The 14,180-nt window shown below is 41.4% G+C and overlaps 1 protein-coding gene across 3 annotated transcripts in view; it reads right to left on the bottom strand.

Annotated features, from left to right (window-relative positions):
- The window catches only part of fbxl4 (F-box and leucine-rich repeat protein 4), a 105,424-nt gene that overhangs the window by 85,916 nt on the left and 5,328 nt on the right, over positions 1–14,180 (bottom strand). For 2 of the 3 annotated variants that reach the window (XM_078212633.1, XM_078212631.1), the window contains 2 exons: positions 12,038–12,633; positions 3,851–4,181 (listed from right to left, as the gene is read on the bottom strand). In XM_078212633.1, coding sequence (XP_078068759.1) covers positions 3,851–4,181; positions 12,038–12,540 — 834 coding nt within the window. In that variant the 5' untranslated portion in view covers positions 12,541–12,633. Of the gene's footprint in view, positions 1–3,850; positions 4,182–12,037; positions 12,772–14,180 lie in introns of those variants that run through there. The other variant, XM_078212632.1, reaches the window with a different exon arrangement.

Raw genomic sequence — 14,180 nt, 5'->3', positions numbered from 1 at the left:
TTAATAGACAGATCTTTGAGGCCTAATTGCTATAGCGAAAAAAAAGGTTGTTTTTGATTTCTTACAACAAATATCCTGTTTAAACACTCGCTATCAAGCTCAATCTCACCCTCCACCAAACCCCCACTTCCTCGTTCAGCAACTGAAAACCACACACCCCCATGAAAAACTCCCAAACCCCACCCCTACCCCCAAAGTTTTCACTCTGGGGCCAAGCAAAGTCTGGGGCAGTGGTTAGGAGAATCTTCACGAAATCTCACCTGCAGCCATCTTAAGAAGAGCCATGCATACACAATGTGTGGTAGAAAATGTACAGTCGCAGTGAGCAAGTAAACAATGAATTAAGAATCCAAACATGAGTTCGGGAATGCACATTTGTGGTAAGTTCAATTAAAATATCATGGAGCATTTTAACATGAATGAGCCGGTAATTACCATTAACAGGCACAATTATAAGTTCACATACAGTTCCCAGCACGTTCATTTTCAAAAGCTTCCTAATATCTCAAAGGATTCCCCCTATGAAATCTGATTAAATTATAGCCACTCAGCAGTTTCCAACAAGTTTATGGTCATGGAATTCAGCCAGCACTGTAAATTAAAACTACCACTTCCAGCAGCAATGCCTTTCTCCTTTTGAGAGAGAGTCAACTGTTTTGTGCACTACATTACAAAACAAAACTGACTGACGTGAGGCTTTCTTCTACATTTCACAGAATCCAATAATTCCCCAAAAAGGAAAATCTAGTTGGGAACCTGGCATTAGCCATCTGGTTTGCAGCCAAGTCTTATAAGAATACATTTAGAATGATCAGCAAATAAATTTGTTTCTGTAAAACCCAAGTTTCACATTCAATATAAGTAAAATTAAATTGCATTGTATCCCTATAAAAGAAGGAAGCTTCAATTAATTTCCAGAGCTGGATAAAATTGCATAGACGTTGGAGTTAAAAGAAAGGAAGCAACTTTAACCTTAATGGCATGTAGCTGAAAGAGAAACAGCATAAATCCTTTCTCCCCAATCCAAATTCACCTCACACTGACAGGTTGCAATGTTGCTCCTCGTTGTCATTTACACATTTATAGAAAGTTCAAAATGAAATGGTATCGTGCAGTTCCTGGTGAATGGGGTAGGCAGGAACAACGATGAAACTTTATATATGAAAGTGGATTACAGCAAATTATACAACATTGACCATCCCCATATAAACAAGAGTACATCAAAGTTCTGATGAAAGATCATGGACCTGAAATCTAACTCTGCTTCTCTCGCCATAGATATTGCCAAACTTGCTGAGTGTAGATTTCCAGCATCCGCAATATTTTGCTTTTGTACATCAAAGTACTACAAATACTGAGGGTAAGATTCTGTGAATCTCAAACATTAGCCAGAAGCACAAAGGCACCTCCAGGTTCCTGCCTCTGGGATTGTTTAAATTGTGTGATGAGATTAAGTTGTACTAAAGTTGAACTTTATTTTCCGGTTAAAATTAAACCTGACCTGGGGGTACTTTGTGCTGGGACTTGACACCCGAAGGATGTCCCTTGCTAACAACAGGTGAGGCGCATCAACACACTCTGAAGATTCTGTGAATTCCCACATGCCTGTACCCCATTTTTCCAGGGTTTCCCTGTCTTTGCTATTGGGGTTATGGCAGATGAGTGGAAGAGTTGTCATGGAAACTCATCCTATCAGTAATGGCATCAAGCGATTATGCGTCAGGTACATCACGTTGATCAACCAGTCACAGATAGGCACTGGCAGAATCTTGGCTGAAAAGATCATTACTTGCCCACTGCTTCAGTCAAGAAATCATTTGAAGAGAGTGAACAGAAATGAAAATTAAAATATAAAAGGTGTCTGACTTTTCCTCATTATTAATAGCCAATCTGATCTCATTCCAAAATCTTCATTTTTGTTTGCATTCAATTTTGTACTAGTTTTTTTCATTATGAACATGCCGTGTGAGACACAGACTTATAAACATATTGATATATATTGTACATATAACATTTGGCAAATTTCACTTGGGATTAGATGGCTGAAATATCCATGCAAGCAGATTCAGAAAGAGTGGGGATTGGAAATATTCTACAACACTAAGTGGGCTCTATGGTGGCAGAGTGGTTAGCACTGCTGCCACTCAGCACCAGGGACCCGGGTTCAATTCCCGGCTAGGGTCATTGACCACGGAGTCTGCACGTTGTCCCGTGTCTGTGTGGGTTTCCTCCCAGTTTGAAAGACATGCATTGGCCATACTAAATTCTCCCTCAGTGTACGCGAACATCCGCTGGAGTGTGGCAACTAGGGGATTTTCACAGTAACTTCATTGCAGTGGTAATGTAAGCCTACTTGTGACTAATAAATAAACCTTAAGTGTTTGTTACTAGAGTTTAAATTTTACTTGTCTCTCCTTTGAACCCATTTTGAAAGTAATTTAAGAAAACATTTCACAATCACAATATGGTTGAGCTAAATATTTACATAGAAGCAAATTACTGTGGATGCTGGAATGTGAAACAAAAACAGAAACTGCTGGAAAATCTCAGCAGGTCTGACAGCACCTGTGGATAGAGAACAGAGCTAATGTTTTCAGTCTGGATGACCCTTCGTCAGAGCCCTGACAGTCAGCTCTGACGAAGGGTCATCCAGATATGAAACATTGTCTCTATTCTCTCTCACAGATGCTGTCAGATCTGCTGAGATTTTCCAGCAGTTTTGTTTTTGTGACCTAACTATTTGTTATGTGGCTTTGATTACCTAGTGCCTGTAGCAGTCTTGCCGCTGAAACTAAGAGTGTTACTGGTGAGCCCCACCCAAAGGCACGAGCACATGATCTGGGCTGGCAGCTTCTGTGCATTTCCAAGGAATTAATGTTGCACTGTCAGAAGGTGTGGGCTTTTAGATAAGGCATTAAATCGTGGCCCCATCTGCCCTCTTAGATGGGTTTAACAGAATCCATGGCGCTATTCAAAAGAAAAGTTTGGGAATTTTCCCAATATTCATCCCTCTACTAGTACTCAAAACAAATTATCTGGTCAGAGATTTCATTGTTATTTATGAGAACTTAGTGTGACTATCAGCCATCATGTTTCCTACTTTACAATGTGACAACTGCTGTAAAGCACCTGGCGGTACACAAACATAAGCCTTTCTTGTTTTCAATAAACGTTTACTTAAATTGTACTGTCTTTGAACTTGAACAATGCAGAGGCAGCACTTTCCCACTCTGACCAGACTAAAGACTTTTCTTCTGTGAACAAGGTGCATAAGTTTTAGGAGTTTGGTACAATAACTATTTCAATAAATTAAATTCTTGTTCAGAATATTAAACAGAAGACACTGACTTGTCCCCAAGGAGTTTACACAATATAGGTTAGCAGCTTTTCTACCCCACACCAGGCTCCAATGCATGAATAGCTGTTTGGTGGAAAACATCAACTTACAATGACATTGTAAATTTTATACTCGCACAGTACTTAGTGACATAATTATAATTTAGATTTGATCAAACTGGTGTAGAGATTTCAAACACTTTTACTAGTAGCTTCTATGTTACGCAATAAAACAATAGTGAAATGCCATAAGGGTAGATAAAGGTTCTGTTCTGCAAATTGAAACCACGTCAGTGCTGAAGGAGAAATTCTATACAAAATGAGCCAAGAAGCGCATTAAACCACCTGGATGCAGAGTGACAGGCAGATGGTTAAAACTAGCAAATATCCACAGCATTGGTTAAAAAGTTGCAGCTCATGGATTTGCAGGAAAATTGATTTAGCTTTGGGAGTAGGTCACTCATTCATTCTCATAAGGTACTGCATTAAATCTGAATCACAAATAACTTCTTACCTCATAAGGCAGTTTTTCAAAGTAACCATTCTTGGTGTATTCAGGCAAGGTCATTCCAGTGAATCGCCCATTGAAGAACTCCAGACTATGGTCATCCTTGTCATCATCATCATCCAGATCTAACATAGACGGTTTATGCAGGGAAAGAAGCCTGTCCCTAACACCATGCAAAAGGACAGCATCTAACTCTGTATAGTAATCTAGGAGAGAACTGTTCAGTTCCAAGCGAATCAAGTTTGTCATGAAGTTAAGTTGTTTAATGCACGGTGTAAACTGGCGAGCCTGTGAGGCATTCACTTTCTCAGGGTCACCTGCCCATAGGGTCTCCCATCTGCAGGCACACAAAACATTAAGGATGTCAGGACTAAATCAGCCTCAATCTATTCACTGAAAGCATTTATTCATGCAATATTTTCAAATTCTAGTCTTTCTGATGCCAAAATGTGCTTTGACTGAAATCTCATAGAAAGTGTGCAACTGCTCAGTAACTTCCTAAGCAAACAATCTATGTGACAATTGTTGCTAAGTACTATATATCGACCATAGGACAACTCTGATTTGAATAAAAATGTATTAACTTTGGCAGCACTGCACCTCACCTAAAGTTATTTTTTGAATCATCCCAAGAACACAGTTGTTCCCTTTGTCCCTGCGGCACATACTTCCATTATAAACAAAACCATGTACTCAGAGAACACAAAGACTCGCACAGGAAGGAAATCTTCTAAAACAAATGAAAGCTCTCAGACCATCAATTAGTACATTTCTTGTGGATTCATTCTCTTCTAAACAAACACACTTCAGGATGAGGGAAAAAAATAAAAGAAAAATACTGCAGATGCTGGAATCTGAGTTTGGATGACCCTTCATAGAATCATAGAAACCCTACAGTGCAGAAAGAGGCCATTTGGCCCATCGAGTCTGCACCGACCACAATCCCACCCAGGCCCTACCCCCATATCCCTACATATTTACCCACTAATCCCTCTATCCTGCACAAAGGGCAATTTAGCATGGCCAATCAACCTAACCCGCACATCTTTGGACTGTGGGAGGAAACTGGAGCACCCGGAGGAAACCCACGCAGACATGAGAAGAATGTGCAAACTCCACACAGACAGTCACCCAAGCCGAGAATCGAACCCAGGTCCCTGGAGCTGTGAAGCAGCAGTGCTGACCACTGTGCTACCGTGTCGCCCATCAGCAGGCTCTGACAAAGGGTCATCCAGACTAGAAATGTTGGCTCTATTCTCTCTGCACAGATGCTGTCAGACCTGCTGCGATTTTCAGGCATTTTCTGTTTTTGTTAGGATGAGGGAATATTAGAATACTGCATTTCACTAACATTGGTCAACAGGAATGGTTCAGACCTCTTTCTCAACAGGATCAACACTAGCGTGTGCTTGCTTCTGCAACAGCAACTATTTATTTAGCTTCTCCTTCTCAGCCATGGCTGGTAGCACTGTGGCCTCTGAACCACAAGTCACACTTCAGGGCCTGAGCACACAATGAAGGCTGACATTCCAGTGCAGAGCTGTCTTTCAAAATAAGAAGTTAAACCAAGGCACCGCCTGCCTGCTTGGGTAGATCTAAAAGATCCCACAGCAATATTTTGAGGAACTAGGGAGTTCACCCCGCTGGCCTAGTCAATAGTTATCCCTCTATTAACAACTAAAAATGAGATTACTTGGTCAGCATCACATTGCTGTTTGTGGGAGTTTGCTGTGCGCAAATTGGCTGCTGAATTTTAAGTTTAAAAGGTCTATTTATTAGTGTCACAAGTAGGTTTACGTTAACACTGCAATAATTTTCCTGTTACAACAGTGGCTACATTTCAAAAGTAATTCACTGTAAAGTGCTTTCAGACATCTGGCAGCTGTGAGAAACGGTATATTAATGCAAAGCTTCCCTTTTCTTTTGATGGTGTACAGGATGAAAGATTCAATGATTGATATTCTACGGGAAAAACTATATTTAAACAAAATAAAAACACTTTCAATGTCCCCACATTCAGAGGGTGGTGGGAATCTGGAATGCACTGCCTGGGGAAGTATCGGAAGCCAGAAACCTTACAACTTTAAAAAAGTATTTGGATGAGCACTTGAAACATCGTAACATCCAAGGGTATAGGACAAGTGCTAGAAAATAGGATTAGCATGACTTTATGGTAGTTATTGTAGGCGCAGACCCAATGGGCCGAAGGGCCTTTTCTGTTCTGTACAACTCTACATTATGCCTTGTATGGTACTTCTCATTCATCATTTCAATTTACAATAGTTACAAACGGCATGATGACGTACCAGGAATATTTTAAATCTTCTGTATCAGTGCTTATTTCCGGAATTTCTTTTGCTGTTGTTATTTTACTACATGCCTTCATGATGTTCAAAACTGAGCATCCTGAACCAGGGGCAAAGGACAGAAGGGTACTGACATTTTCAAATTCGGTAATTAAACACCAAAGGGAAAAGGTTGCTTCAAGTATTCGAGAGGGCGAGAATACATGAGCAGGGATGTACTTCTGAGGCTGTATAAGCTCTGGTCAGACCCCATTTGGAATATTGTGAGCAGTTTTGGGCCCCATATTCAAGGAAGGATGTGCTGGCCTTGGAGAAGGTCCAGAGGAGGTTCACAAGAATGATCCCTAGAATGAAGAGGGATGTCGTATGAGGAATGGTTGAGGACTCTGGGTCTGTACTCATTGGGGTTTAGAAGGATGAGGGGGGATCTTATTGAAACTTACAAGATGCTGCGAGACCTTGATAGAGTGGACATGGAGAGGATGTTTCCACTAATAGGAAAAACTAGAACCAGAGGGCACAATCTCAGGCTAAAGGGGCGATCCTTTAAAACAGAGATGAGGAGGAATTTCTTCAGCAGAGAGTGATGAATCTGTTGAACTCTTTGCCGCAGAAGGCTGTGGAGGCCAGGTCATGGAGTGTCTTTAAGTCAGAGATAGGTAAGTTCTTGATTAATAAAGGGGATCAAGGGTTATGGGGAAAAGAAAAATATCAGCCATGATTGAATGGCGGAGCAGACTCGATGGGCCGAGTGGCCTAATTCTGCTCCTATATCTTATGGTCTAAGTGTAGGGACATTATCCCTGAGCTTGAGTTGAGACTGTGTCAAACATCTCTAAAAATGGAGGGAGAGAAGGGATGCAGGGCTGCATTTAGTTGAAGGATCAAGTGAAGAGTCTCAGATGCTCAACCGAAAAGATGGGCATAATTTCTTTATGATTTTATAATTAGCCAAGTGAGTACAACTATATCAGTATATCCTATACACATTGAATTTTTTTTGGGAGAATGCTGGCCAATGTGTCAAATTCACCTGAAAACTGGAGTAAATCAAGCTGGTCTTTTCAGCCGGAGTTTCAAAATGAATCTCCCACTCTCGGTGCACTGCAGAGAGCACCAGCGCGATTCACTCCATAATTCAATGGGCAAGGCCTATCCCGCCCAGGAGGCCGGCAGCATAGCACTGCGCATGTGCCGATCAGTGTTTCCACACTGCCGGCCTCCCAATTGCTGGCCAGCCCCACAATGCCGGCCCTCCACCCCCCTACAGCATGATCACTGGCCCCCCCCAACCATGTCCGGCCCAGCCTCCACACCCCACCCCGCAGCCTCAATCTCATGACACCACTCCCTTGATCTCCCACCTCCCCCCCACCAGCAGTCACAAACCCCCACCCCCCTAGCAGTCACAAACCCCTAACCCCCCCCCCCCCCCGTCCCCCAGGCAGTCTCAAATTTCACCCCCCCCCCCCAAAACATCCTGCCCCACCCCACTGACCCTTATGCAGAGTGGTAGCGGAACCTCCCTCCCCCACTGATTACTCACCAGGCCCCACCCCCCCCCTCCCAACCCCTGGTACTGCCCAATGCCTGATGGGAAGTGCCAAGGTGCCCCCTTGACATTGGCACTTTGCCCCTTGGATAATGCCAGGGGACACACGCTGGCACTGCCAAGGTGCCAATGCCCAGGAGGCACCCACTGCCCGACCATCTGGAGGACCCTGATTGCACCCCCCCTTCACTCCAGCGGGGTCAGGCCACTAGTTCCCTGAAAGTGGGGAGTTACTGTAAACCCCACTGGAGTGAACAACTGTGGTGGGGGGGGGGGGGGGGGGGGTGGTATGGGGAGATGCTAGCAGGGCAGCAGATTTCAGCCCCAGGCCTGCTAATCACATTTAAAATATATGGTAATGCATATTACCATAATTTATGCGCCACCCCGCTGATTTCCAGCATGGATGTGATGCTGCCGGAAATCCGGCACTGGGAGAAACTAGCAGGCTGGGCACCCAGCGCGGATCCTGCGCGTAAGGCACCGCTGGAATCTCCCGGCTCGCTGCGCTAAAAAATTAGCACAGCAGGATGGAAGAATCGCTCCCATTGTATCCTTCAAATAGAATGAGATTTGGCAGAGTTAAAATTGGCTCCTACAAAGTTTATGACCAAGAACTTTGAACTTCTTCATGTTTATCAAGAAGGTCTCTACCTCTACCAGATGTTGCATGCTGATTTTCTTTCACAATCCTGTTGATAAATAAGGATGTGGAGATGCCGGCGTTGGACTGGGGGGAACACAGTAAGAAGTTTAACAACACCAGGTTAAAGTCCAACAGGTTTATTTGGTAGCAAAAGCCACACAAGCTTTCGGAGCTCTTAGTCTGGAGACAATACACATCTTTTTAGCCTGTCTTGATGCTCTCTCCACTCACATTGTTTCGTCTCTTAAAGACTTGATTAGTTGTAAGTATTTGCATTCCAACCATTATTCATGTAAATTGAGTCTGTGTCTTTATAAGCTCTGTTTGTGAACAGAATTCCCACTCACCTGAAGAAGGGGCTTGCAGCTCCGAAAGCTTGTGTGGCTTTTGCTACCAAATAAACCTGTTGGACTTTAACCTGGTGTTGTTAAACTTCTTACGATAAATAAGGGTACAGAATCAACTTCTGGTGAGATAGAAACATACAAAGTAGAAGCAGGAGTAATCCATTGTCACTTCGAGCCTGCTCCAGCATTCATTATCATAGCTGATCATCAAATTCAATATCCATATCCCTTGAGCCCTTTAGCCCCAAGAACTATATCTAATTTTTGAAATCACACAACATTTTGGCCTCAACTACTTTCTGTGGTAGTGAATTCCACAGATTCACCACTCCCTGGGTAAAGAAATTTCTTCTCACCTCAGTCCTAAAAGGTTTTACTCCTCATCCTCCATCTATGACCCCTAGTTCTGGACTCACCCAACATCAGGAACATTCTTTCTGAATCTACCCGTCCAATCCTGTAGAATTTTAAGCTCCTATGAGATCCCCTCTCACTCTTTTAAACTCCAGTGAATATAATCCTAACTCACTTAGTCACTCCTCATTTGACAAATCTGCCATCCCAGGATTCAGTCTGGGAAACCTTTGCTGTACTTCCTCTATAACAAGGACATCCTTCTTCAGATGAGGACACCGAAACTGTACACAATACTCCAGGTGAGGCCTCACCAAAGCCCGATACAATTGCAGTAAAACATCCCTATTCCTATCCTCAAATCCTTTCGATAGGAAAGCCAAAATACCATTTGTCTTCTTTACAGCCTGCTGTACCTGCGCGCTTACTTTCAGCCACTGATGCCTGAGGACACCAAGATCTTGCTGAGTATCCACCTCTCTCAATTTATACCCATTCAAATAATAATCTGCCTTCCTATTATTACTACCGAAGTGGATAACCTTACATTTATCCACATTAAACTGCATCTGCCATGCATATGCGCACTCACTCAGCCTGTCCAAATCACATCAACAGTCAGGCAGATTGAAGATCACCTTGCAGCATTAGGTCAAGCCAAAAAGAAACCCTCTCAGTTGGACATCTTCATTTAACTACTTCGAATAATTTGTGTGGAAGTTCCACCCCGAAACGATGCTGCAATAGCGTAAAAGCAGGCTTGAAATTCCTCCCTCGACTTTTTAGCAGAAGCATGAACACATTTAAGATAAAGGGTCTGATTGCTCTGCCGAAACAATACAAATTAATTTCTTACATAAACGTTAAACATTTGTACAGTAAGATCCAGCAGCATTTCAGGGAATTTACATCTCTGTGATCTGCAACACTCATTCTCTCTAGAATGTTATCTAGATGATTCCAGATGATTACCCTAATTAAGAAATAGTTTGATTTCTTCCAACTATGATCAAAACATTCTTTTAACAGTGCCCCTTCAATCATCGTCTAGCCCATTCCGGTATCGCTATTTCTCCTCTGTTAAGCTACCTACCAAAGACTAGAATTTCAAATGAACACATCGCATGTTTGTAATAGCATCCCAAAGTGGGATTTTGGTTCCCTAATTGCTCAAGTAATTATAATGAACCCAGGTGAAAATCCTTCAGTCACTTGCGACACAAATGTATGGCACAACATTGCTCATTATTTGGCACTCATCTCTCACAAGGATCATTTTACAATATGTATCATATGACCAGCTTTCTGATCAGGGGAGTACTGAGGAAATTTTAGCCGATTGCATCTACTGGTACATGTGCCAATGTGTAATGCAGATACCAGCGACATAGCAACAAGAACACTTCTCTGGTCTACATGAGGACACATACACGTACCGAAAAAGCAGAAGGGAAGGAAGAATAAGGAAAATATAATTCCAATATAAACATGTCTTGCCAAATATTTAAGCAAGCTTGAACAGTAATAATGTCCTTCAAGGTCTTGCAGCTAAAACAAATGAAAAAAAGGTTAGTCCTATTCAGACCAGCATAAGTACATACAGAAAATATACACCTCCCCCAAAAATCATAACATGTGGGTAGGAACTGATCAAAACCTAATGCAAAGCAGATTATCTAACTGCTAACAGGCTACTTTATTCTGCCCAATCACACCAGAGCCTAGCTTGATCTTAGCCTGACCCAGTGTCCTTAAGAGTCTTTGTTCTCCCCACACTTACCTTCTCTTCATAGCTTCTCAAGGTGGCTTCGGGACCTGCCAGAATATGGCAGCTGATGTTGTAAAAAGGGAGCTTCGCTTCCCTCAGCAAATCTGCACATTGAAGGAGGACTTCCAGAATAAGTAAGCTCTGGTTAGGAAGTCCAGGTGACAATGGCATATTTCCAGTGCAAGGTCAGAAAATAGGAACGGAGTGGCAATTTGATCGTGATTGCCACTCAGAAAATTTGGGCCATTGCATAATTAGAAAAATATTGTGTAGAAATACTGTGAAGATTGTCTCCCATCAATGTTATTCTTAACTGAAATGCTTAAGTAACTAAGTGACTGTTGATAGCAATAGCTATCATGTTACTGTTTTCAGAATTCATACCTAATAATACTGCGAGTCACAATACTAACATTAAACATCTCAGGCAAGCAGTAACTACAAGTTTACATAATAAAAGCACAATATTGTGGATGTTGGAAATCCAAAATAAAAACAGAAAATGCTGCATAATCTCCGCAGGTCTGACAGCACTGTGGAGAGAGAAACAGAGTTAACGTTTGGAGTCTGTATGGCTCATATGCCTCGAAACATTAATCGTGTTTTTCTCTCCACAGATGCTGTCAGATCTGCTGAGTTTATCCAGCATTTTCTGTTTTTATTACTGTGGGTTTCCATGATGGTCAGACCACCAGCATCTGTGCAAAGCTCAACTGGAAGGCAGAATACGTTTCCGATATCTGTACTTAACTATGGGATTTTTGTGAACTTTTAATTTCCAGAGTGATTATGTTCTGTCTACCCAATCTATTTTAATAATGTGAGAGTGGGAACAATTATTTCTATTCAATTCACTGAAATGGAATGGGATGGGCAAACAGAACTAACATGTTTTTAGAAGTTCAAAGAATGCATACATTTGTACTGAACTAATGGAAACGAACTGGAAATGAAGCTTTGAACATAAGGAAGCTGACATTTAAAGTCCAATCCCTTCACACATATCGGTTGTTACCTGAGCTATCACATAACACCAAGTACTGGCCATCAATTCTGACATTCAGAAAAGCAGATTCTACTTTCATCAGCTGTCCTCAACTGATCCTGTTTATATTCTTGCTCTCCTGAAAAGAGAGCTGTGGGAAAATATTACACATACCTAAACCACGCAATTGTTTAAATAATCAACAAGTTGTCACAAATTCTGAAGTTATGTTTACCTAATTTCTGATGGAGGTGTCTGGGAATAAGGATTTGCTGAGCAAGCCAAGATCCTAACAATCGCCCCAGGATGATATGTTTCCAGTACATCAATAGCTGTTGGGTACACAGGCTCCTCAAATACCAGCTCAACGTATTCCTGGCTATGAAAACTTCGAGGATTCCTCCTGAATGGCAGAGGCGAACTTGGGCAGCTTTCCCACCATCGCCCGTAGGTCCGAAACACTGCGGTCTGGGTGAAATCGCCCGAACTTGGGTAAACATTTGGCAGTCCAGACAAATTCCACATGGTGTAGGACAAGCTGTTCTCGCTGCCATACTGAGAACTGAAATCCACCACTTCTTTGGCATACTGCACCACTTCAACGCTGAGAGGTAGGATGCGGTTGCTTGACTCAATAGCTCGTCGACTGTTCATTATTTCTCCTCTTGTACCAGATCTGGCTCTACGCCGTAGGCAGATGTAATAAAACATGCTCAAAAATGTTAACATGGGATACATTGAGGTTAGTTTGGGTGCTCCCTGTGGGGCCAATGTCTTGTCTTCCCTCGGCACGGTGTTTTAATTCTTCATTCACATTAATGCAACTTAGCCCTGTGTGCATGAAGCAGAAAAAGGGCGTCATGGTGGTCTCTTTAAGAATATTCAGAAAAGTTAACAAAATAAATTGTTTCATTTAACTTTAACACTCAAAACATCACAGTGCGCCAACTCATTTTTCACTTGAGCCACTGACCGTGCATTTCCTCCTGCATATTTTCTGAACAGTATTATGGAAAAATAACATGCCAGAAACTTGATCCATCAATGCTCTCCCCGCTGTCTCGAGATAAAGTTTTCATTTTGTTCGCAATCGGCAAAATATGCCAAAAATTGTTCTAGTTTTCTGGTGAAGCAATAATTCAAACTTCCACTCAAATTCATTCTTGTAATTACAAACATAAAATCGTCCACGAGCCAGCGCAACAGAACATTATTTCCTTGATACTTTTAAGAGCAATAACAGCTGATATCAGTCTGAAAGTTACATTTCGTTCAGAGTAAGGAGATCACAGGAAGCATTATTTCCACAAATATATCTTAAATTAACAACAACAAAATAAGCAGGTTTACGATAAAAGTACAGCGACAATGCTTGGTTTTACGTCTCCCGAAGTCCACACCATCTTCTGAACATCTGCTTTAGTGATTACTTAATCCTTGCAATGCAACACGAGAGTCACATGGATTATTACCAACATTAACTATAACTAAGTGCAATCTAAAAGCTCTGGACACATGTTGGTACATAAATAAACATGTTATATTAACAGGACGCTCCAGAAGCCGCTGAATTGCATAAAAGATTTCTGTGAACGGTAATGAATTCAAAACAACCAATAAAAAGTTCTAAAACGTTGAGTGCAAAACTGGCCAGTTAAATACTGAACAATGTTAACTTTTGCATAATTATAAAGAATACAAGTTCCTCAGGACACATGGGTAAGTAAGTATACTCAAGACATTTCTTACCAAATCAAAGGTGTCAATTTAACTCGTACTGTTTTCTATTCCATTGACATTGATTAAAAAATATATATTTTGCAATGATTTTCCATACTAGAAGATAAAAATATAACATGGCTGTTTATATTTATTTACGTTTAATTTTTGTTCACCGATAAGACACAAAATATACAAAATAGGCACAAGGAAACCATGAAATTAAGAATTACTGGCGCTTATGTTTAATTATAGAGCATAAAATATAATGGTCAACATGATCACATTTAGCTTGGATCAGAATTCATCACAGCTACAGACGGGAGCTTTTAACATGGAAGAATATTGCTTCGAGTCATAAGAATTCCCACTGATTTGAGTAAAATGGCATAATCAGTATTCCAATACTCTTTTCAAGGATTATCTCTTGAATTTATATATATCCTTAAAATCCCCTCTTGCATAGCATATCAGAAAGTGCATGTTATGTTTTCATATCCGTCCAAATGAAACTCAGTGTTAAGCAACCACATCAAGCTCTGGCCTCAACAATATCCCATTTAATCTCACACAAAACGTTAATATCAAAAAGGGGTACGTCAGTTAGGCAACATTATCTTACCATGTTACAAAATTAAGACAAATAAAGGATAAGCTTT

Source organism: Mustelus asterias, chromosome 5 (genome assembly GCF_964213995.1).
Source record: "Mustelus asterias chromosome 5, sMusAst1.hap1.1, whole genome shotgun sequence".
Taxonomy (NCBI): Eukaryota; Metazoa; Chordata; class Chondrichthyes; order Carcharhiniformes; family Triakidae; genus Mustelus; species Mustelus asterias.
This window is presented reverse-complemented; position numbering and strand designations above follow the sequence as displayed.